Here is a 25,398-nt window from a genome sequence, read left to right on the forward strand (position 1 = left end):
CCTGGAAGGCAAATTACACCCCATGTGTTTCATCATTTTCCTCGTGCTTAGGTTTTTGAGTTTTTCCTTGCCTTCATGTAGGTTTTAGATCAGGGGATGGTGGCAGAATAGGCCGTAGTTTGCATTATTCTGCACAGACCGTTGGGACTCCTTGCGATTTAGGGCTGTACAAATAAACACGACTTTACTTAAATGTAACTCATTAATACCCACCTCTGGTGTTTTGTACGTTGCTATATGTTGAAAAAGGCACAATAGCATACCTGTTGCGCTCCAGGGCTCCATGCCCTTACAAAATGTCGTATTTTCCCTTACAAAATAATCTTCCACCATATTTTTTTTCAAATGTGTTTATTTATGTAGTTTAACATGTTATATTGTACATGTGTTTTGTTATATCATATATATTGTTAATTAAAAAAAATTGTGAGTTACTCGACATGAATGAGGTTTATTATAAAAAAAGTTCAAAAATGAAGTAGCTTGGACGTTCACTGTAGAAGGAAAAAAAATGCATGCAAATATAATTAGGTAGAATAACACATTTTCTTATTCAAATTATGAATTCATTTTCTGCATTAAATTATTGTTGGTAATATACTGATTAAAGACATAACTACAAACCTGTCTTTTTTTCATTTTCTCCTTTTATACTTCCTTTTATTCTTAACTTCTTTTCACAACATAATAATTCGTAATACTGTATAATGCATCAAAGCAAGTGAGCCGGTTGAGAGCCGGCTCTCTTTAATGAGTTGAGCCGAAAAAGCCTGTTCTCTAAAAAGAGACGGACTTCCTTTCACTACATCAAACCGCTCGCTTCGTTTGCAAAGAAAAAAACGATACCGAGATTAAGGCTTCCGCGGCAAACTCCTTTGACTTGATTGATTTGCCGTTTCGTGATAGCCGGTGTATACCGGACGGCAGGGTTGGGTAGGGTTGCATTAACTGGATTACTTTCAATGACTTTTGGATTACTCCAATACCAAATATGCTAATAAAAGACAAAATAAACTAAATATGAATAAAATGATGACGTAGTAAGCTTTTTCTCCTGGCTTTGATCTCTTTGATCTCCGGCAAAACTAACATAAAATGCGACAGAAACAAAATGAAAATAAATCCAAACAGCTTGCCAACATCATTTTTGCCGTTCCATGTATTCCGTTACTCCCCAAGCCTGCACAAAATTGAGTCATTTTATTCATATTTAGTTTATTTTGTCTTTTATTAGCATATTTTGTATTGGAGTCATCCAAAAGTAATTGTTAGTAATCCAGTTTAAGTAACCCTACCCAACCCTGCTGGATGGTACTCATAATTGACAAATTAGCTTTTTTCCGTACAGATTTTCTTGTACGTCGTACACGTCTTAAAATGCATAATAAACGTACTTTGTACGGCAAAACCGTACAGGTTGACAGGTATAAGTAACTCGTTACTACCCACCTTTGGTGTTTTGTGCGTTGCTCTATGTTGAAAAGGCACAGTACAGTACAGTAGTGGCTTAGTACTAGTACTGGAATACACGACATTTTTGGGTTTGAACAATTTTATTGTCACTTTTAACAGCAATTAAACACATTCACAATTTCATTATATCATATTCTAACAATATGAGGTTTGAACAATTTTTATCAACACTTTTAACAGCAATTAAACACATTCACAATTTCACCATATCATATTCTAACAAGGTTTCTGGAGGTAAAGTGAAAGTGTGACATTCTCTAAACAATTAAAGTAGTTTAATCCAGGAGTAAAAACGTGCAAGGCTTTGACCTTTTCCCTCACTTGACTGCTTTCGTGACATCACTTCATCATCATTGCTCGTGGAGCGGTTTTGCACCAAATAATATTACACGCATGCAATTGCGTGCGCAAGACGCGAGTGGGTTAGTGGGAGTGGCCGCCGGTTGGGGTTTCTTCTTTCTTTTTTTTTTCTTTTCTGATTTTTCTTTTCCATTTGCGTGATTTGATCGAGCATTCGCGTTTGCAGCGGCAGGGGATCTCGTTCCATTTTTTGTTCCCCTTCAGCCTCTCCTGCAAAACAGCCGAAGCCAAGGCGAGGGCGGCGGTGAAGACGCGAGGGATGGCGGAAAATAACTCGGAGAGCAGCGGCTCCGTCCACCGCCGATGTTTGAGCCATTCTCCTCCCGGAGCGGGTTCGTCCAAATGGATTCGACTGAACGTCGGCGGGACTTATTTTTTAACAACTCGGCAGACATTGTGCCGAGACCCCAAATCGTTTCTTTACAGGCTGAGCCAAGCTGACCCGGAGCTCGATTCCGACAAGGTAAATGCTAAGCTAGTTAGCATTCGTTTTACTTTTCGTTGTTAAAACCCATGAATGAATTACTGGCGGCTTGGTCAAACTGTCTTTTGTTATAAACTTAGTTAATATGTGTTTAATTTAACCAGGTGGTCATGTAGTAACAAGCCTCGGGTAAACCGTATCCTCCCTATCTCCAAGCTAGTTAGCATTAGCTTACTGGCTAGATTCCTACAGTCACCACATGATGTTCTTTAATTCGACTATTTTAAAGTTACCTATTTTTATGTTTTGCCATAGTTATCATTAATTAATATTATTATTTACATTATACTTGCGATAGTTAAGACATTTTTTTTAAATTATCAGGAAAGAGGATAACAACTGTCCCAAAACTTTGGTCCATCAATGCTGTTTAATCCCTTAACCACTAGGGGCACCATTTCCCGTGGTGTGTCTTGGGCAAGTTCAGCCTGGCAGCGCCCATCCCTTTCCAGGCTGACATGTTTTTCTAGTCCAGTGTTTTTCAACCTTTTTTGAGCCAGAGCATGTTTTTTTACATTGGACAAATTTTGCGGCACACCACTTACCAAAAATGTTATAAAAGGACACTGAACGGTCTATCCATCCATTATCTGCACCGCTTATCCTCAGAAGGGTCGCGGGGGCGCTGGAGCCCATCCCAGCCATCTTTGGGCAGTGCTTAGGGGACACCCTGAACTGGTTGCCAGCCAGTTGCAGGTCACACAGGGACAGACAACTCACTTGCTCATTCACACCTAGGGACAATTTGGACCGGCCAACTAACCTGACATGCATGTTTTTGGAATGCGGGAGGAAACCGGAGAGCCCGGAGGAAATCCACGCAAGCACAGGGAGAACATGCAAACGCCGCACGGGAAGGTTGGTGGCTGGATTTGAACCCATGACCTCAGAACTGTGCCGTGCTGGACACTGAACAGTGTTTAATTACAATATAATTTATAGTATTTTTACAGCACAGACACTTGACAATGACATAATATTTGCAGAAAATGATTCATAAATGTTTTATAAAATTTTAAATTTTAAAAAGTGACATTGGATAATTTCTCACGACACACCTGACGATCTCTCAAGACACACTAGTGTGTTGCGGCACAGTGGTTGAAAATCACTGCTCTAGTCGACCTTATTCAAGCATTTCCTCAACGTAAAAAGCTAATTTTACCCTCAAAAGTTTATAAGTTGACGAACAAATATTGTGTTCTCATAAGAAAAGTAATTACTAAAATGATCAAGGAACAAATATTTAACTGTATTAGTAGTAATGGGTTGGATCCCTTAACCATCAGGGTTGTAGGGGCACCATTTCCTGAAGTGTGTCTTGGGTAAGTACAGCCATCCCTCTCCAGGCCGGCATATGTTTCTCTAGTCGACCTTATTCAAGCATTTCCTCGGGTTATAAGTTTACCCAAAAAATATTGTGTTCTCATTCATATGCAAAAGGAATACAATTTTACATTTTTTTTTTACACTTTTTTTTATTAAGATAAAAGTAATTACTAAAATGATCAAGAAACAAATATTTACTATATTGTTATTAGTAATGGGCAGCACGGCGGCGCAGTGGTTAGCGCGTGTGCGGCACAGTTCTGAGGTCATGAGAGCGAACCTTCCTGTGTGGAGTTTGCATGTTTTCCCCGTGCTTGCGTGGGTTTCCTCCGGGCACTCTGGTCTCCTCCCACATTCCAAAAACATGCGTGTCAGGTTACTTGGCCGGTCCAAATTGTCCCTAGGTGTGAATGAGTGAGGGGTTGTATGTCTCTGTGCCCTGCGATTGGCTGGCAACCAGCTCAGGGTGTCCCCTGCCCACTGCCCGAAGATGGCTGGGATGGGCTCCAGCACCCCCGTGACCCTACTGAGAATAAGCGGTGCAGATAATGGATGGATTATTTCTAATATGGGTTGGGTTGGATCCCTTAACCACCAGGGTCGTAGAGGCACCATTTCCTGTAGTATGTCTTGGGCAGATACAGCCTGGTGGCGCCCATTCCTCTCCAGGCTAACAAATGTTTCCACTCGGTTCGCCTGTTCGGCGAATGTGCTAACCGCCGCACTTCAGAAATATAATCAAATTATGACTCGAAATATGGCAGACATTTATTTTATATTGAGTATATTTTAAGTTCACAAAAAATATTTAAAAGGAGAAACTGATCTGCCAGAGGAACAGTATAATTGTAAAATATAAGAGAATACTCTTATGCAAGAAAAAAACAATTTTACCACTTGTTTTTTATATCACGAGAAGAAAAATTAATAATGAAAATGAACAGGGACTATTGTTTTATTGTATTTTGAACTTTTTTTATTTTGAAATTAGCCAAAACTATATTTTATAGCAGGTGATTGAATGTTATTTAAGTTTGAGTGGATTTCAATATTTTGCAATAATATATACTGGTTTTACTATAATTTATCATCAAGTATATTTTGTTTTATCATTTCATTTTGTTGTTATTTTTACTAACGTGTGCGTGTGTATTTGGCATTCAGAGTTGTTGAGTGAGGGGAAAGGGGCAGTTTTATTTTGTCTATGTACATGGAACGTTTTTATATAGCACCTTGAGTTGCAATATGTTGTATGGGTTGTGTTGGGTATCCATAGCTTTTTCCTGCGAATACATACCTAATATCTTCCAACAATCCCTCAATAAGAGGCTGACTTTCATTTTTATCTTGGGCCAACTTATGCCTCTACTGAGCTATAAAAATAGCCCTACTCCCTTCCTAACACTTTTTAAAAATTAACTCGATTTGAGCTTCCCAAGGGTAATATTAATACAGAGCCGCTGACACTGTTATATTTTTAAATTTATTAATTTTTTTAAACAATGTCCCAGTCTAGAAAAAAATACTGGATTTTATTGAGTTATATCTAGTTTTTCTCCTGCTTTTTATTCAGTTTCCTTATTTAGAACGGTGTGTTAAGGACAACTGTTCCTCCTACATATGTGTTCCACACTGAACAGCTGTGCTAAAAGTAGAATAAAAGCACATGGGCGCGATGGGATTTCAGTTGGGTTACACATAACTTATTCGAGAAGATATTTCACTTTTTTTTAAGCCCCAGTGTTTCCTTTGACCACTAAATGACACTTTATTGTTTAACGGGAACAAAAACCAGTCTCACTGAGATGAATGGAGCAGCAAGATGCCAGACAAACTTGGCGGCGACTTCCAAGTAGCGATTGCACTGTGTAAAAGAATACACATTTCTCCACCTATTATTTTTTTTAATAAAAATTGACAGTATGATCGTTCATGGATGTTTTTTTTTTTTTTTAACTGAATGAAAGTTTTAGTACCACTAGATGGCACCAAATTGTCAGGACTAGAACGGAAACAGGACCCGCTTGCATTACGTTTCTCACAAGTTTTATTGGAGGAAAGGGGGAATGGCTGCGCCCACGATCCGATGCTCGCTGGACGCGGAAAGCAAGTCGCTCTCACAATCGGATCGTAATCTGAATACAAAAGTGGATATTCCGTAGTGGGAAATGGTGGTGTCAGGGACTGAAAAACAGGGACAGGAGAGCAAAAACGTGATCGGGGACATAACGGGTCGTAAGCCAGGACGGGAGAGCAGACGTGGCCGGGAACAAAAAGGGGTCGTAAGTCTGGACGGGAGAGCAGACGTGGTCGGGATCTAAACGGGTCGAATCCGGGGACAGACGGGAGCCAAAAAACGGGACAGGCAGGAGTCAGGGTCGAAAAATTCTTGCCTAGTGTTTACTGAGGTTTGAAGAAGGACTGACAACAGGGGATTGACAGAACTGAGTCCAAATAGTGACAGGGAGACAATCAGAACCCGCGGCAGTTGGCGCCTGAGTTACATCAGTAATCATGATACTAAATATTACACACTGTCCCTTTAAGGACGCTTCAAACGATACACCCCAACCCTAACGAAGCCCAAATATGAATTGCTTAGTTGTTTGACGTGGCGCCTTCACATAAGCATTTGATCCTTTCACGACCATGCTTTTGCCCACAAAATCAACTGAATTTATGTGCGTATTGGCTAACGACCGTGCACAGTGTGTCATTATCTTTGGTTTATGTTTAGTGCACTTAAGAGTTGAGTTATTTTTAAGGTAAACGACTTCATGCGAAATATATTGCCCGAGTTTTTAGAATTTAAAAGTTAGGGGGAGGTTGGATGGGCTAAATAACAGAGGGGCCATTGTGTGTTGTATAGGCAATGCATTGGCTTCCCTCCCGCTATAAAAGGGGTGCCCTATTGGCCCTACAGCTAGCAGCCACGGTGCTGGTGGCAAGGCGCCCAGCATGAGTAAGAAGTCACTGCCAAGTGGGGTGAGGTACTGCCGGAGATGAAATCACTCCTCTCTCCCTGAATGGCCTCCACATGCTCCACAAGCAGGAGGAGGCTGTTTGTGCATCTGCCGATTCGAACAGCAAGCTGCCTGTGGGCTTTCCAGCACAATGAAATTAGTGTGCCCGTCCTCTCCGTGACACACTTTAGTATGCCTTGCCGCTCGTTTAACACCTCTGACGGTTTGTTTTGGTCCACTTTCATAATCTGCCCTAGTTTACGCTCCGCGGAGACCGCGGCTCATCTTGCATTTTAATGCCAATATTTTAATCTGGCAATAATCGGCTCACTTTTTGCTCAGTTTATCCTTCGATGGGTTACGGCTCATGCGGATGCCGTGTCTTAAGTGCGTGCCAGAGGAACCTCTGTGCCCCTCTCCCGTGAGTGCTGCTTAATCTCGGAGCGTGAAAGCATATCCGCTGATAACTTTTGAATTTAAACTTCTAGTGGTTGGAACATGAACACATGCGAAGAGTACTTGTTTATCCAAATAATTGGACTTCTTTCTAACGGATCGTTTGGATTGCTTTTGTATTAGAAATGTTCAAAATCTTCCCACTTTTCTCATTAATAACCATGATGATGATGGTTTGCATATATATATATATATATAGCGCTTTTCAAGTCAATGAAGACCTCCCAAAGCGCTTTACAATGTGCTTCACACTTACCCATTCACATACACACTCGCACACCAAAAGCAGTGTCAGCATATGCTATAAAATCTATTTATGTATTAAACAATCACATGCATTCATCTTTTTTATGGATTTACTCAATAGGATATACAACAAACTAAAATTCCAAGTTTTTGGTTTTATTAAGTGAATAAGCAAAAAAAAAGGCCAGTTTTTAAGCTAGATGTCCACCTTTTTAGCTAAATATCTTCCTACATTTTTATCCATTTAGCAAGCTATATAGCTAACTTTTTTACATTTTTACAAGCTATCTGGCTAACATTTTATCTTTTTCGTCAGTCATTAAGCTAAATTTTCGCCTCCTTTCTAGCTAGCTTTATTTTTAGTTGTCCATTTGGCTTTTGAGTTGGCTTTTTACTCTTTTAGCTAGCAACCTAGGCCCCTTTTAGTTTTATTTGGTTTGTATTGTGCTCTGCAGTGTAAGACACATTATCCTCCCATTTAATAAAAATTGAACATTAGAAAAAAGGGTTACAATACGTCACCTTTAAAAATCCATGATAATGCCTTGCTTACAACATGAGGGTGTTGTTTTTGTTTATTTTTGACAAACATTGAGCATGAGGAGCTTCTCTTTAGGTGTGATTGGGCTACTTGTAATTTCTTGCATAACTTGCTAAAACACCACTACTACTATGATTAAAAAAATTTCACCAGCACAGAGCAATTCAGAAAAAAAGAAAGAAATCATACCTATGATTTTAGAATTTATAAAACGTATTTATTGCACATCCCACCATAGTCATGTTTAATTATAAACAAGCTCTTCTATTTGTCATGTGAAATTTATGAGAAACATTTTCCTTTTATTTACTTTTAACATAGCTAATTCTACTTTAATTTTTATATTATTTTAACCAAGCTCTGTGTTGGCGGTAGAGAAAGGCCACCACCTGACGGATCGTCTTCCTCCATCTCAAGTAGATGCGGCATTGTGTTGCTGTTTCATCCTAGGAGATGAGAGGTTAATTTCTCAGTCATTCATGCTGACGTGCCTCCGCAGTACTCTTGAAACTGCATTATTCATGTTGTTGACTGGAGTCTGTTTTGCACGTAGGGTTAGGCTAGGGGAGAAAGTGCTATCACGTGGCAGGTTACAACTTTTGGTACTATTTTATTAATATGGCTGCAAGTTTTATTTTTAGCTATCTTAAATACAAGAGTTTCAAATGAGTTGCTGTCAGAGCTGTGTAATGTTGTTGCCCTCTATGCTTTTATGTATCAAATCCAATCTCGGTTGATGATTTTCCATCAAATGACGAGCAGAACGGCCAGAGGTTCGTGATAAAGATGATTTTTAGTCAACTCTGTTCAGACATGCAAAGTCCAGGCGTTCTCGCTCTGAGAGCTGCATAAATTTTTCAGGCACCCATCACAAAAGATCCCTGTTTCTCTTAACATCCTCTTTTGCTAGCCCAGCTCTTCTGTGCGAATGAGAAACACGGCCACATCTAATGCTGAATTCTGGTCGTATGTCATGCCCAAGCAGAATTGTGAGTCGAGATGTAAATATTTAACTGAAATCCTGAAATTTTATGTGGATGATTTTAAATTATGTCCAACTACAAGTTTTATAACAATGTGGCTGGCAATTGCTGTACTGATTTCTAAAACTGTTGCTCTGTAGTGCCGAAAATTGGGCTTGTTTAAGCAAAAAAATTCACCAATCGCTGTTTCATCAAAAAAATAAACATATTAGCAAGATGAGGTTAGCTAGTGTCTCTGCGCTGGTGTCATCACTATGATCCTACGGCAAATCATACTTAAACTGCTTTGTTCCCCCCCCCCACTCGATTTTTTTGCTTCTCCATGTCATCCAAATTTTAAGCTTTTCTTCGCCATTTCGAAATTTCACATAATTGGACATCGTCATCTTCCAACTTAACATGTGATTCTGGCATTGACCAGGGCTTGCCAAATTACGGCCTGGATTTAATCTGGCCTGTGAGACGAATCATAAAGAAGCATATGAAAACAAGAAGTTGCTTTTTGCCAAGGACCTGCAGTTTTAAACAGGTCCACTAAATGTCACCAAAGCCACGTGCCAGTCCAACCCACCCACTGTAACTGTATATGCTGAGTACCATTTATCAAACGGAGAACAGTAAATCTTTGTGTAAGGCAATACAATTACACTCAACTGGATTTTTTTTGCCTGTGTCCCTTTGTGCACCCATAAAAACTCTAAATTTTATTGGGCTTTTGGTGAACATTCAAGGTGGATTTTTCTGTATATGCTTTTAAAAAAAATCAATTTTGTCCATCCAGATTAAATTTAATTCAATAAAAAAATCGGGAGTAGCCCTATTGTATTCAGTTATTTAGTGCAAATTATCAAATTTAGTGCTTAAAAGAGAGTTCTTGCTCTGCTACTCCTCTTAAAGTTTTTATTTGACATATAATTTATTTTAATTCATTGTGTGTTTCGAAAACCTGCTGTTTGAAATGATCCCTTTACCAACAGATGGGCAATGAAACACAACTTTTGCAGGTAAATGCAAACAATTAAAAAATAGATTGCTTTATTTGATCTATAATCCTCATGTATTGCCGAGGTATCACATTTGAGACGCTATCGGCATAGACAAAAAAGGAAACGCATCAATCCCATAGATTTTGTCCACCGGCCCCAGTGCAAATATTTTCAACCCAATGCGGTCAGTGACTCAAGTTTTCCAACCCCTGGCGTCTCTTTTCTGCTGTTGTCCGAAAAGCTGAACTACCCGCAAACATGACGTCATTTTGGGATCAAACCTGTTCTAATTTTGCAGTGAGAATTTGTTTGACTGAATGCATCCATTTTTTCAGGTGGATTCGAGTCTAAAAGCGAGAAAATGACTTTTGCCAACATTCAAGTCAACCTCGCATTCAAAGCTTTCATATTTTGCGAGCGTTTCCTCTCAAACCTGCCGAGATGCAACGCGTGTATTATTTAAAAGATGAAGGCCTATTCGACTATGCCATTACCGCTTCTACTCCGGGGGGATTCTGGCTCCTACGCTCCAAGGATCAGACTTCCACTTGGCTAAGTAGCTGCAGTCATGTGACCCGGCGCTCCACCGCATCGTCTTTTAAATGGCGCTTCCGTGCGTCTTTCCTTTCTCCTGCAGTTGCGCGCTGATGCGTTCTTTCTGTACCTTCCCGAGGCGGTAGCAAGCGTGCGAAGCTTCCTTTTGGTCGTATAATTGTGCAACGTGACACGTTAAGCCGAACGGAGGGTCGACATCCGTTTGTGCGCATCATGTGTTGGACACGTGTGCGCCGCTGCAAGCAAGCGAAGGGGGCCGAGGTCTCGCCCTCTTTTTGGAGGCCCAACCACAAAACAAACCATGTAATGTGGTTGACCCACAATAAACTGACCTAATTCTGCTTGTTGGGTGTTGACACATTTTCATGTAATCTGACATATTTAGTCTAATTGATTGATTTGAGCCAGTATAATTCCATGGTATTTATGTCATCATAATACAGTGGGTCAAAGGAAAATTCCTTTTTAAAAAAAAAATAATTTGTCAGGACTGGTTGCTTTGAAAGAGGCAAACGAAATTAAAGCTTCCTGCAACGTATGTGTCAATCAATCTAAGCCTTCTTATTTTTTTGTCTGTACTGTACCAACCTGTTGTGGTTTATGGATCAACTAAAAGAAAAACAACACAAATCTATCTTTCTGTGACGCACAGTAACAAATGGAACACTGACAGTATTCTGGTTTCTTTTGTTTTTTTTCTTTATTTTTGTGAGAACTGAGGGCATTTTATGGCAAAATGGTGCATAAGGGGCAGCAAGACAGCGTAGTGGTTAGCGCGTGTGCAGTACAGTTCTGAGGTCATGAGATCGAACCTTCCCGTGTGGAGTTTGCATGTTCCCCCTGTGCTTGCGTGGGTTTACTCCGGGCACTAAGGTTTCCTCCCACATTCCACAAACATGTTTGTTAGGTCCAGATTGTCCCTAGGTGTGACTGGGCAAGGAAATTGTCTGTCCCTGTATGCCCTGTGACTGGCAGGCAAGCAGTTCAGGTTGTCCCCTGCCCACTGCTCAAAGACAGATGGGATGGGCTCCAGCACCCCCGCGACCCTACTGAGGACAAGTGGTGAAAATGATGGCTGAATGGTACTTAAGGGAAAATTTTCTTTCTATTGCATATAACAAACTGGAAAATTACGTCATCTTCTCGCTAATGTCATCAATAAAGCCTTAGTCAAGCTCCTGATGTGGCGCCTGCAAGTACGTACATTTCTTAGACATGCTTGATTAAAAGATTTCTTTAAATCTTTTTGGGGTTCGGGTTGGCGTCTGGTCGTTTTTCACCGTTTTCATGTTACACTATCAAATTGTGATGACGAGCATAAAGTCACTCTCCAACATACCCTCCCTCTCCCCCTTTTCCTCCTACGTCATGTGCTGGACGTCCCAAAAAGCGATGCTCAACATAAATATTAAAGCAGATCAGCACTGTGGGGGGTGGAAATATAGATAGGATTTGTTAGCACATACTTAATAGAGATATATTCTACTTTAAACTTTTCAAGGACACCTCAAACGACACCCCATCGTGAAAATTAAAAAACCTGCTTTTCGTCACAATAAATCGTTCTGAATTGTGCATACATTTTCCTGTGACAGCAATAAACTGCCATGTTAATTAGTGATTTTACTGCCTGCTCTGAGAATTTTATTGAGTATTATACACCGTATCAAATTAGATTTTACTTGCAAAATCTATATGGAAAAACAGCAGAAAAAAAAGTTTTTTATTTTTGTTTCCTGCCTCATTGACATACGTTAAGGTACATGACTGCACATATACAGAACTTTGGTTGTACATGCCATTCCTCGATTGTCTTTTGATTTTGTTTCCCCACTGTCATTTCTGTGTATTTTTTGGGCCTTTTCTCTTCAGGCTAAATAAAAAAACAACACATTTGTATAGCTGAGCCCACATCAGAGCTCCCTTCAATAGCTTTGTTTCAAACGGTCTGCTGATGGTTGCCTAAAAGAGCATCTGGTGGTGTCTCCAACTACTTTATGCATGTACGGCCAATTAACGTGACATGCATGTTTTTGGAATGTGGGAGAACTGCCCAGAGGAAACCCACACAAGCACGGGGAGAACATGTAAACTCTGCACAGGAAAGCTCGTAGCTGGATTTGAACCCATGACCTCGGAACTGTGCCATGCACGCGCTAACGGCAACACTGCCGTGCCGCCCGACTTAGTACCCATAGATCCCAAATTTAACATGTTGGCAGGGGAACAAAATATCTCCTGTGCTTTGGTGGTATATTTTTACTTACAAAAAGAAGGCCAACCTGCCATCAGAGTACAGATATTAAAGAACACGAACTGGGACATTTTAATCTAATTGGGCGGATGCAATTAATAGTTCACTTGTAATGATGGCCCAGTTTGCTGTACAAGCACATGAGAGTATTGGCATGGTTTTATGGCTCTTTCCTCAAGTTTAGGAAATTGAGTTTTGAGTGGTGTTACTAAGTACCTAAATAATTCCGATTATCAATTCAAATACACACATTTAAGGAAAATGGTGTTGAAATTTTGTGGAAGGTGTAACTCGCCAAACTATAACTTTTGTTTGTCAAACAGCACCTTAATAATGATAGTTCAATAATTACGTAATAAATAGGAATCATGCTGTCTAATTAACAGCATATCCTCAACCGCCCCATAATTTTGACCCATATTGTGCATCAAAGTGTTAAAATGCAATGCTTTCAAATTGAGGAAATGGCCAAAATACAAAACATTTAGGCCTTTTAAAGATTATTGAGTACAAATATGACTTAGTCTTTTTTTCTTTTACTCCAGATCATCTTTGATTGTGATGCTTTCTTTGTACATGGATAATCTTGGGTCTTTGAGTTAAAGTAATATTTTTGTTTGAGTGTAAATGCCGATCGACTTTAATGTCCTGGATCAGGACAAGTTACTGGATTCTTTTTAGCTCGTAAAACAAGGTGAGTTCTCCTGTCTCCCTTAGGAAATTCGTCTCGCTCTTCCCAACGCTTTTCCGCTCTAATTGTTTGAATCCACCCCCGACCCCCGTGAGACAAAGCCGGCCTAATCACTATACTTAGAGAAATAGGGGAATACCCAGCGGTTGCGAAGGACTCGAGATCAAATCCAAGGCCGGTGGGAATAGTAAAGTGATACTCAAACGCTTGTGTGTACAATTCGACTGGAGAGATGATGAGTGCAAAGTCTGACCTCACGCTAATCAGATGATGCATATGTAATCCCTGCTTTCACAGTTTATCCTGAGGGGGATGTGATGATTGCCCTACTGATTTTTCGCTTTTCTTTTTAGGATGAAACTGGTGCCTATCTTATTGACAGAGACCCTACATACTTTGGGCCGGTGCTCAACTACTTGCGGCATGGCAAACTGGTGCTCAACAGGGACTTAGCGGAGGAAGGTAAGAGGGGATTGTGGTTGAAAGTGTCAAACGAGCTGTGAATTTTTCTCTTTTTGAATGAAGTAGTAAGAATTGTCCCTTTTCTAATGTTAAAAATAAAGTTTTTTACACCAACCAAACTTTCTGGAATTATATATTGCGCTTTTTTGTAGTTTGGCTGTTCCTGTAGCATAAGCCTCAGAATAGATTAAAGTTTCTCTGCCACTTGTTAATATAAGGTATGCTAGGTTGCTTTGTGAGCGTTTCACTAGTAGCACTTGTTCTGACTACTTTTTCACTAGGTCACACTTAACAGGATTTGATCACTTTTTTTATTTTAATGGAGGGAAAGCAGGACCGTGTTTGCATCCCGTAAGACAACCAAAAAATTGCGTGACCAGATTTTTTTCCCAGCACATACTGTAAATTTCATGGCAAATGCGTTGTGTCAAACCATTGCTTAATTTAAATGGTCTCTTCTTCTACACTGGAAATTAGCATTTTATTCTCCGAATACGAACATCTTTTTTTATGCCAAAAATGATCGTAGTGTTCTCTGCAAAAACTTGCCGCATTGTTTTCCATTAAAGCCTCGGTCAAGCTTCTTATGTGGCGCGTGCAAGTACGTGCAATTCTTAAACACGCTCGAATAAATGCCATAAAGGTAGCAAATTATTTTTCTATAATTTAGCTGTATTGTCAGATAACTTTTTTTATACAGAATCATTTTTGGCCTAGAGTGGCTAATATGCACTGCAAAGCGGATTGTAGTCTGGAAAATATCGTACAGGCCGCCCCACAGAACAACTAGTTTTAGTACAACTATGTATGTTTTTTCTGTTTAGCGACCGTTTCGAACCAAATGTTTCAGGTGTCCTGGAAGAAGCTGAATTTTACAACATCACGTCGTTAATAAAGCTCATCAAGGACAAGATCAGGGAAAGAGATTGCAAGACATCGCAGGTATGGTGACGGTTTACGCTGGCGTCCGCATGCATGGACATAAATGCACATCAAACCAAAAAGCTCTGGTCTAAAGAGGTTAAAGAAGAATGAAAGACTTTCTCCAAAAAGTGGTACAGAGATCTCTGTTTTCGCGGTTAATGGGGACGAGAACCCCCCATGAAAAGTGAAAATCCGCATAGTAACATCACAAAAACTTACCTCAAGATGACGTCATTACTGACTAAGTGTATACAACTGTAACAAAATAACAACTATAGATCTACAAATAACACACAAAACGTATTTGCAGTTGAGTTAATGGTTGTATTGTCATTATACAAAATTAAAATGAAATTGGATGGCTTCTCATTTCAGTTTAAGGAAGCAATTTAGAGAACGGCTGGCTAGCTGTGAGCATCGGGTGTCCTTGATTTGAGCCAAGTCTCCCCAAAGATCAAAATACAACCATCCTTAGTGTAGCGGTTTTCGATGAGTTGTAGCTCCAGGTCATTGATTTCATGGGCAATGGATCTGGCATTGTTGAAATACAGGCTCCGCGGGGTAGCTTGTGAGGGTTGCTACGTACCTTGGCCGTAACAGTACACCGGACCTGCAGTACTGCTCTTGCCTTCTCCCCGACGCCGGGCCAGTCGCTTCTGGAACATGAGAATAATCCACGGAGCACCCGCTGGTGATCACCATTTATTTGCGCTCTTCTGACTTTCTTCAGGGTCTAATTTAATTAATGAATCTGTTTTTCAGTGTAACATGCCGCTAAAACCTAGCGTTCACTATGCTTCCCAGTTTATTTTGGGGGGCAGCCCCTGCCCGCTGTTACGCTGGTGTAGGCTGCCAGTCAATCAGTCGTGCACACTGTCAGTCATACCCACCCAACACAGAGCGCTGTCCCTAATCTGGCCCCGCTGTCTATCAGAACACAATGCACGATACAATGATATCAAAGAAAATAAAGACAATTCAAATCTAAAGGAGCCAACCAGCAATAACCGAAGCGCGAAACGGCCAGGGGTCTCTGTACTCTAAAGTTGCCACAAGTCCCGTTCTGCTCATCCACTCTCAATTGTTCATTTATTTTTCTCCAGGTGCCAGTGAAGCATGTTTACCGGGTGCTTCAGTGCCAGGAAGAGGAACTGACCCAGATGGTGTCAACAATGTCGGACGGCTGGAAGTTTGAGCAGGTAGAGCGTCATCCTTGGACGGGCAGGGCGCCGGGGGTGACTTCCGCTGTCCTGTTTTTATGTGCTTGACTCACCCACGCTACACTCAGATAGTCCAAAACCTCGACGTGAAATTTGACACCAAGCCAAACAGGCAAATCACTTCTTCCTGAAAGTCCGCTTACGTGACCCGGGCATCCCTTTTGTGCTCTGATTGGTCATTGCAGTTTCTGAGTATAGGTTACGGGCGGGCCCACCAGTCAGAGTTTCTACTCATTGTGTCAAGGGAGGTGAAGGGAGAGGAGTCTGCTTTGCCAAACAACAGCGGAGAGGTGTGTCCCACTTGTTTATGTCTATGGGCTGGTCACTGCATGGTCCCCTGTTGCCCATACACACACCCTGTTGGCCAGTCTTGTCCTAAGTAGACGCACTTAGATGTCAATTCCTTTTTTTGGTTGATCCTTTTCATATTGCATTTTTTCCAAATGTCAGACCAACAAGAACCTTGTGGCACCTTTTCCTCTTAATAGTTTTAAGTTGTACCACGCTCACTTTTGCATAAGCTTGTCATATGCCTCTCTGGCTTCTTTTATACACTAGATACTACAAGAATGGTTGTGATAGCCAGGCAAGATGTACAAGTTTTACCTGTGTTTGTGTTTCTTCCGGAGCCCAAATCTCTAATCTGTTTACTCATCTCAGATAAGAAACTCCAAGAAACACAACCAGACCGCCAACAGTTTTTCAGAGGGATTATGCCTACCTACTAGATATCTTAACTTAGTTTAAAATGAAGCATTTTTTTGATGGGCTTACATGATCGTTCTTATTATTAGGATGGTGTTTTCTTTTCGGAGTTCTATCCGGTGACATACAAAGCAGTTGAGATTCTAGCCAAAACTAGAGCAGAAAGACTGAGGCAGCAGTGTCTAATGACTGCCTGTTTCAACATGCACACAGGGACACAATGTTTACAGCTAGCCATTGTGTAGTCATGCCATGAAGTCAAAAGGGAGGGCAGGTGGGCTTTCTTGATCTGGAGTTGCTGTTTGTTTTTTTCTATCTGTGGGTTTTTCTGGGCTCTACAAAAAAAGTGGGTGCAATTTAATTTGACATATTTATGTTAGAGTGATAATGAGTACTTGAGTAAGTTTAAAAAAAAAAAAAAAAAAACAAAACTTCAAAAACTCATACTGACCCCTTCAAGCACGTACACGGTCCCCACTGACATGTGAAGTGGCATGTTTACTTCACGCAGTCAAGCCACATCCCCTGCCGTCTAGTTTTTTTTTTTTAATGTAAATGGTGCTGACCATGTTTGATGTCTATTTTTCTAAAGGTTATTGTGTGTAAACACTTATTTCTAAGATAATTTCCTCACAGCCTTGTCTATAATGGATGTCCTATGAACAGATATGATATGGGTAATTTATCATTCAGTGGTACCTTGACTAACAAGTGCCTCACCTTCTTAGTTTTTTTCTTAAACCTTTTTTTGTTTTGGGGTGCAATCACAAGTTTTAGGTTTGAGCAAGTCTTTGTTTAATCAAGAAAATAGAAAAGGCAACCTCTGTGTTTTGAATTCCTCTCATGTGGGCAAGGAGAGCCGTCATTGCTGATCAACTTAAGAGAGCTTTTTGCCAAATGGGATAAACTAAAATGCTATTTTGCAAATATGAAAAATCGATGGGTTGATTAGGACAACAAACTGACCTGATAAACTTACAAGAAAAAAAATCAGCCTACCACACTCCTAGTCCTAGTGTCCCACTTGAAGAAAAGCCTCCTAAAACTACACATTCTTTATGTTAAGTTTTATATTATTGTTAACCGTGCTTTAAAATCATACAAGAAGGAAAAAAATTACATTTTTGAAATGCTTACGCAGCTTTTATTTGCCACTGTTCTTCCCTCAATATTAACTGCAGCTGGCATTAGTTTGTATGGCATTGTCCTATAAAGGGGCATTGCCCCCTACGAGGCATACATAAGAGGACAGGTTCATGCTGCACCTTATCAGGGAACTATGAAAAGTGTATTTTTGTAAGGATTATGTATCAATTCGGGACTTTGTTTATGGACAATGCAAAAAATCAAGGTAGTATATCCCAGTGGTAGATTATAATGGGAAGAACTTCCTGCAGCTGAAAAGGTACATAAAATATTATTTTTACCCAACACATATATGGGGAGCGATTCGTCTCAAAACATAGCTATTTGAGATTTACTCAAGACCTAAAAATCATACGTTTTGATAAATGCACACGCAAGATTAAAAATCCATCTGTCCAATTTCTGCGCCACTTATCCTCTCAAGGGTCATGGAAGGATTGAGTTCAAATAGACTAATGCTGCTAAATAAAATAATAGAGAAGTATCTCTTTTGAAAATGTTGCTCAATCATGCTCAGAATGAATATTTTCCTTTTCAAAAATGGTGACCAATTTCCAAAATCTCCTCTTAAGTAAGTCAAGGTACCACCGGAAACAGCTAAGTGTTCCCAAACATGTCCCAAACACTGTATTCAAATGTCTTGTCTCTGCCGCTGTGTCTTTTTAGCTGGTCAGCATCGGCTCTTCTTACAACTACGGCAACGAAGACCAAGCCGAGTTCCTGTGCGTCGTCTCCAAGGAGCTGCACAATCAATCCTACGGGACAAACAGTGAGCCCAGTGAGAAGGCAAAGGTATAAGGACTTGTGCATCCGTTTTGCACGCAAGTTTGATAACACGTGATTTTATGCTTTTCTGTGTTCACGATGTTGTTTTGCCCCTTGTGGTGATGTTTTTTCCCGCCTTTTCCCTGCTCGCCCCAAATGGGTTCCTTTGTTTCTAAAAACGTGTCTCTCTTGTCTTCTGTGCCATCCGCATGCTGCATGTTGCTCAGAGCGACGATGAAGACACGGATTATGAAATGAATGATTCCGATTAGGGTTGAGCACTTGAGACTCATCGGTGAGCGCTCAACTGGCGGTAGTCCTCCCCATCCTCTTCCTAGACTCTCCGCTTTTCCTTGCCTCCTTGTTGGTGTGTTCCGCCTTTCCCGAGAGGCTTTGCCACATGTTTTCGCAAACTACCCTATGGGGCTGCACGATTTGGGGGAAAAAAACCTATTCGCGATGTTTCAGACCTGTATTGCAGTTTCTATGTGATTTTCGATTTTAAAAGAAACGTGCAATTTCTGTGCTATTTTTTGTTTTTTGTGATAACTTGATCACAGTGACCGTAAAATTCGTACTATAAGTTGCGACTTTTCCCTTGAACTGTCAACCCTGCGGCTTATGCAACGATGGAGCTATTTTAAGCATTTCTTTCTAACGGCCGCCAGGGGGCGGCCTAACAGTAACAGTAGGAGTGAGACACGTGGAAGATGCAAGTTTAATATGACTGCGCTTTATGCATGAATAAAACTAGCATGAACAGATCCTTATCATGGAAAAAGAGAGGATTATGTATGTACAAAAATGTACTGAGTGCATAATAGATGTTCATTGTACAAGTCAAGTCTAAAGAACAATGATAGAAGTAAGAAAGCCATTTAGAGAGCGGCTGGCTAGCTACACGCATCAGGCTACTGCGTCTTCAACAAGGTCTCCACGATTATTAAAATACAACCGTCTGGAATGTAGCGATTTCCCACAAGTTATAGCCCTTGGTCAACTGTTTACTGGCTAATAGATCTGACATTGGTGAGCTATATGCTCGCCATCAGTGGCTTTAGAGCAGGGGTCGGGAACCTTTTTGACCCAAAGAGCTATAAAAGCAAAAAATGTTTTAAAAAGAAATTGAGAGAGCCACATCATATATTTTCAGACAAAATTTAAAAAACTGCCAAACGCGTTCTCTAGACAAAAGCTAATTCTTCAGCACATTTTATTTCACTGTGTGTCATTTGATTTAATCAAATGTATAAAATGATAATAATGCCAAATCCTGTGTCCCAAATCAATGTAAATATGCCATTTACAATTTGTCTTCCACTTTAAGTTAAGAGTGTTGAGGCCTCTTTTTTTCCATGAAATTTGTCCTTAACGGTTTCAAAACCATGTGCATGCAAATTCTTTTGTAAAAATGTCACAAATGACTGCAAACGATAAGCATATCGTCATAATCACTTTCGGTGTAGACTGCACTGAGCGAGAGAGAGAAGGAAGTGCCCTGCACTGTGGGCAGGGATACGCCCACCTGTACTGCTCACCCGATTAGTCGTTTGCCAGCGTTTTTATTTATCAGTTTAAATGGTTTCTTATCAAACTTATGCATTACGTTGCTTTGGCTTTATATGCACCAAAATCGGGATGAAATCACTTGACTTTGGAACGCCACAGAGAGATGTGCAATAGTTACGTTTTATTTCGGAGCCATATGTACTCATGAAAAGAGCCATATATGGCTCCAGAGCCATAGGTTCCCTACCCCTGCTTTAGAGGGTTGTCAGCCTAGCCGTAGCAATGGCCGGACTTTGAGCCTCGTTATTTCTTTCCCTCCTGATGCCGCCTCAGTTGATTCCGGAACATAATTATAATCCATGGATATAATCCATACCACTCTTCTGACTTTCCTCAGCGTCCGATTTAATAGACGGATTTCTTTATAATATTAAGAGCCGCTAAAGCCACAAGCTGTCGTGTTTGTTTTGGTGGCCATTCGTGCATGGGCTGACAGCTTACACCAGTTTATTACAGTCGCGCGCACACTGCTTGCAAACTTTCCTCACATTTATTGGCTTGGGACGTTAAAACTTGCCTATGATTGGCCAGCGGGGTTAAAACCCAAACTGTGACAGTTTTGTTTGGCCAAACACAAACATGGAACTCTCGCAATTACACAATCACACTACGTCACGTCGCAATGTCGATTATATTTCGGTTAATCGTGCAGCCCTACTACCATAAGCTCTAAATGAATGTGAGATGCAGCTTTTTTCACTATTACAGGACCGATAGCTTGTGTAACCTTTTAGAACATTTTGCGTAGAACTTTTACAGCAACTCTATAATTTCAGTGTCATTCCCAAGGGTCCTGAAATTAGCTAGGATTCTTAGTTAGTACATGCTTCGCATTTTCAAAAGCGATCATTAAAAATCTTCCTATTGTACTATATCATCGGATGGACATTTTACTGTTTTACATTACAATTTTTATTACAGGCATGAAAATCTTTCACCTTGAGGAGAAATTTACTGTTAAGATGTCAAAAAGGGGGACCTACCTGAATTGAATAGATCCGAGGAGAAAATGTTTTGCATGGTAGAGAGGAGTATTGTGAAATTTCCCCGGGTGATTCGGATGTTTGGGGTGGTGCCTTGTAGTTAAAGTCAGTGTTGTTAGCAGGGGCAAAGTACTGTTTTTATTTGTGTGTAACGCACATTTAATTTGATCTCATTATCACACTATTTTTATTGACGGTACCAGAAAGTAGTCCAGAAAGACGTCAATAAATGCAAAAAAGCACGATGAGGCAACAACTCTTTGGTTTACCTGATGATGAATCGGACTTTGAAGGACATAAAATAAATACATTGTGAATTTGATATTTGTATTGTGTTCATAGTTTACATTGTCGATAAACGATTTGAATCATGGCCATATGTATTCAACAATGTTTGGCACTTTCAATGGTTAGTTTTAGCTGAGAATTAGTGAAACAAAACTTGATTCCGATTTTTAATAAAAAATTAGAGGTCCGCGTTATACACGGCATTTCCCTCACACCTTTTCTCACCTTTTTAAGCCCTGGACCATTATCATGCCTGTTGTTAAAATCTTAGACAATTATATGATATGGTAGTTTAATAATTCGCTAATTGAAATATATATTACTGTACAACAGAACTACAGTACATCATGTACAGCAGTTCTTTTCCAATTTATAAGAGGGGATTTTTCCGATTCGGTTATTTTCGCTAAATCGGACGCAAGATAAAAAATATTTCTCAAATTGAGCAAAATTGTCCATGACAGGTGGCAAACATCCATCCATCCATGATCTGCACCGCTTATCCTCAGTAGGGTCACGGGGGTAATGGAGCCCATCCCAGCTATCTTTGGGCAGGGGACACCCTGAACTGATTGCCAGCCAATCACAGGGCACATAGAAAACTCACTTGCTCATTCACACCTAAGGACAATTTGGACCTGAGATGCATATTTTTTGGAATGTGGGAGGAAACCAGAGTGCCGGGAGTAAACCCACGCAAGCACGGGGAGAACATGCAAACTCCACACAGAAAAGTTTGATCCCATGACCTCAGAACTGTGCCACGCACGCGCTAACCACTGCGCTGCCGTACTGCCTCGGTGGCAAACAATGTTGGTCAATTATAAAAATATTTTTTTGACTTATGAACAAAATGATTCGCTTTTTTTTAAATGTATTTCTTATTGACAGAAAAACTCATATGAAATATTTGACAAATGGTTCCCCTCCAGAATTGGAAAGAAAACACCCAAACTGAGCCAAATGATCCGCCATATTTAATGTTTTGTCATTAGAGCAAAAAAAAGGAAATGGAAAATGTCATGGCAGGTGGTAGATAATCGTGCTTATTATATGTACTTTTAATAATTTTATTAGATTTTGTTAAATGGGTCGTTTATGGGGCAAGATTTCTAGCTCATCAACATGTATTTCCTTTTCCCTAACAGATCCTCCAGGAAAGAGGTTCTCGCATGTGAGGACGGTCAAGTATTAGGAGCTCCAGGTGTTAAGATGCAAACATATCATCCTCGCGGAGAAGCGTTGGGCACAAGAGGAGATCCAAGCGGGGTTGTTGTGCATTTTTATTCTTTTTGTGTTTCCCTCCATTTTAGTTTTGGATGTAAATATGATTCTTTACTGACAATTGGTGCCTGTACATTGAACTGGAACTTAGAAACCTGGCAGGTTTTTTTTCCTCATCGTTTAAAAACTATCGCCGTCATCAAATCGGCCAGTGATGCTCTCAGGGTCCTCTTATCAACTTAATGATATCCTCCAAGGGATCCCGGGCGCTTTTTTGGGGGTAGTTCAAAAGCGTCACATTGTTTGGAGACGGCAAGAAGGGAATTTGCTTTTATTTATTAAAAGATAACGACCTGAAGTCGGCCATTTTTCTACCCGTTTTTTTTTTTGAACGCAGCTCCGTTGAGGTTTTCGGTCATGGTACCTACTTGATCATTGCGTAGCGCCATGGACTGTCTTCCATCAGGACCTTGACTTTGCATGCATACGGTAATAATAGTTGGAACTATTTCCTCTGCACTAAAATAAGACATTTCAAGCTAGCGACTGCCGCAGCTCTTTTTGAAAAAACAAAAAACAAATCCTCAAACTGCTTCTGACAATGTAGTTTTGTTATAGAGTTGAGGAACGTTATTTTATTCCCAGGACTGACTTACTGTTTTTTGAGGGAGCATCTCTTTTTATATCAGTTTTGGGGTGTAAGAGGATTGTGGACTGGAACCGTTTTATTTTCGTCTTGATTTAGGACCGTGGACAAAATCTCTGCATCCGGAGGCTTTTGTTCTGGTGTAAATAATCAACAGAATTTGATATTTAACTCTTTTCGAAATGCACGTTTTGTACACTGTATAGAAAAGCACAACTTCAAATGGAAGTTGATGCACTGGATCTTTTAAAGAAAAAACAACAAAAAGTCCTGCGCTCCATCACCTTGTGTTTTGCATAGTTTGTACAGGATTTGCGAGATTTCTGAGTGAGATGAACAAGGCGTCTTTTCGCTGAGAACATGCCTCTTCATGTTTGATGAACGATAACAAAGCCAGGCTTGGCTTTGAAATTGACTGTTACATTATCAACCCCCTCCACCCCTCCTCTGGCCGTTCGTTCCAGTCTTTTAAAGCCCCAGTGTGTAATATTTGACCACTAGATGGCACCGCATGGTCTAATGCGAACGAAAACCAGTGCCACGGAGCACAGCGTAGCAGCAAGTTGCCAGACAAACACTGTAGCGAACGTAGATGGGGATTCTACTATGTAAAATAAATACAAATTTCTTATCATATAACATGTTGTTCTGGAGAGGGATGGGCGCCACCAGGCTATACTTGGGTTCCAACCAACCATAGTATAGGACAGTGTGCCGCTGGAATTTGCCCAATTTTATATTTCCAAAAAATCAGGCCGTTATTCAGTATTTTTGCTATCTTTAGACGAAGAACTGTAATAGTCATCCATATCAGTAGGTGGCAGTAGATTTTTATATTGTTTTTATATACTAATTCTCTGCTCATGAGGTAGCACAGTACATTTAATGACTTTTTCTTTTAACAGATTCTTTTAACAGAGTGGTTTAAGATTGCACTGTAAAAAATGAAAACAAATAAAGCACATCATTCTTTTTTTATTTTAAGTATTATCTTCTTTTTACATACCAATTATCTGTTTATGAGGTAGTACAGTGAAATATTTGACCCAACTTCATTTTCGACGGACTTTTTTATAAATAAAAGGGTACCTTGGTTCAAAAAGGGTTGAAAAACACTGGTATGGTGTATCAATAATTATATTAGTTCAGGTGTTTTTGCCTCTTATTCAAATCAATGTTTTTTTTTTAACTGAATGTTAGATTTCTGTACTAAGTATTACACACTGTCGCTTTAAACAAGCACTACAGCGGGGGGGGGGGGGGGGGGGGGCTACAAAAACGACATTGTGCACATTGCTATCTGGTGTAATGTTACCGTAAGTACTGCAATTTCGAAGGTTTTGGGGGTTTGATGTGCAGTTCTGATAGGTCGGAATCTATCATTGACAATTTGGCGTTGCCTTGTTGAACCCCTCCCTCCCCAATGACCAAAATCCAATGTCTTACGTGTATTGCACACACTGATGTTTAGTGTCAGGGAAGAGCAATTTCTCGTTCTTATTCACACTTTGTACATACGGACTCTTTAAACGACACTTCCATGTACTCACGCATACACTTGACTCCGTTTTCTAAGTGTGGCTGCATGCTTTTTTTATATAGACACACGTTTCCCCCTCACTCAAGGGCTTTTTAAAGTAAAAAATATATAGTTGGGAAAGGAAGAGTAGACTGGAATTTCTGCAAGTGCTAGGCCGTGTTTACATTCTATTTGGTGTTCCGAAGCCTTCCGACGCGCGTATCGCACTCCCTGAAACGCATGTAAACGGCATCTGAACGCACCCATGGCAACAAGCACTCTGCTTAGAAGCGGTGAAAAAGACTGACATTAGAAGTCTACAGCCTCAAAATATATTTAGGGGAGTATATTCGACCAAATATGCGGAGGGGCCAAGCTTGCGGCTACACAAACGCGGTGCAGCGCCGTCCACTCGAGCGTTTCCGACAATCTTGATTCCGCCCTCCTGTTGGGAACCCGATAGAACTTTACAGGTAGAAACAGTGGCAACTTATAGACCTTTTCATTTGTTTAGAAACGTTGTGATGCATCCGTTGGGCGGGGCTTAGCCTGAAGGCCAAAGAAAACTTGCCCTAAGCAGTTGTGGCGGCTAGTTGTCGTCATGTCTTGTGTTTGGGTGCCCGAAT

The 25,398-nt window shown here is 40.4% G+C and overlaps 1 protein-coding gene across 2 annotated transcripts; it reads left to right on the forward strand.

Annotated features, from left to right (window-relative positions):
• The first annotated feature begins 1,836 nt into the window (after positions 1 to 1,836).
• On the forward strand, positions 1,837 to 24,512 carry kctd5b (potassium channel tetramerization domain containing 5b). Of its 2 annotated transcripts, XM_088323319.1 has the most exons (7): positions 1,837 to 2,296; positions 13,675 to 13,783; positions 14,634 to 14,725; positions 15,811 to 15,906; positions 16,113 to 16,217; positions 18,445 to 18,570; positions 22,532 to 24,512. In XM_088323319.1, the coding sequence occupies exons 1-7, from the start codon at positions 2,093 to 2,095 to the stop codon at positions 22,559 to 22,561; spliced, it is 762 nt and encodes a 253-aa protein (XP_088179445.1). In that variant the 5' UTR covers positions 1,837 to 2,092; the 3' UTR covers positions 22,562 to 24,512. The 2 variants fall into 2 exon arrangements, with proteins under 2 accessions (XP_088179445.1, XP_088179446.1); XM_088323320.1 differs by lacking the exon at positions 16,113 to 16,217 and having other exon boundaries at positions 1,843 to 2,296.
• The last annotated feature ends 886 nt before the right edge of the window (positions 24,513 to 25,398 follow it).

Source organism: Urocampus carinirostris, chromosome 19 (genome assembly GCF_059441175.1).
Source record: "Urocampus carinirostris isolate Australia breed hairy pipefish chromosome 19, RoL_Ucar_1.0, whole genome shotgun sequence".
Lineage (NCBI taxonomy): Eukaryota > Metazoa > Chordata > Actinopteri > Syngnathiformes > Syngnathidae > Urocampus > Urocampus carinirostris.

What these genes read in the sequence shown, in the direction of transcription:
- kctd5b (XM_088323319.1), top strand. Translation starts at nt 2,093, where the DNA reads ATGGCGGAAAATAACTCGGAGAGCAGCGGCTCCGTCCACCGCCGATGT. An exon ending in CAGGGACTTAGCGGAGGAAG is followed by an intron (nt 13,784 to 14,633) that starts GTAAGAGGGGAT and finishes CAAATGTTTCAG; the next exon opens with GTGTCCTGGAAGAAGCTGAA. An exon ending in ACGGCTGGAAGTTTGAGCAG is followed by an intron (nt 15,907 to 16,112) that starts GTAGAGCGTCAT and finishes TGGTCATTGCAG; the next exon opens with TTTCTGAGTATAGGTTACGG.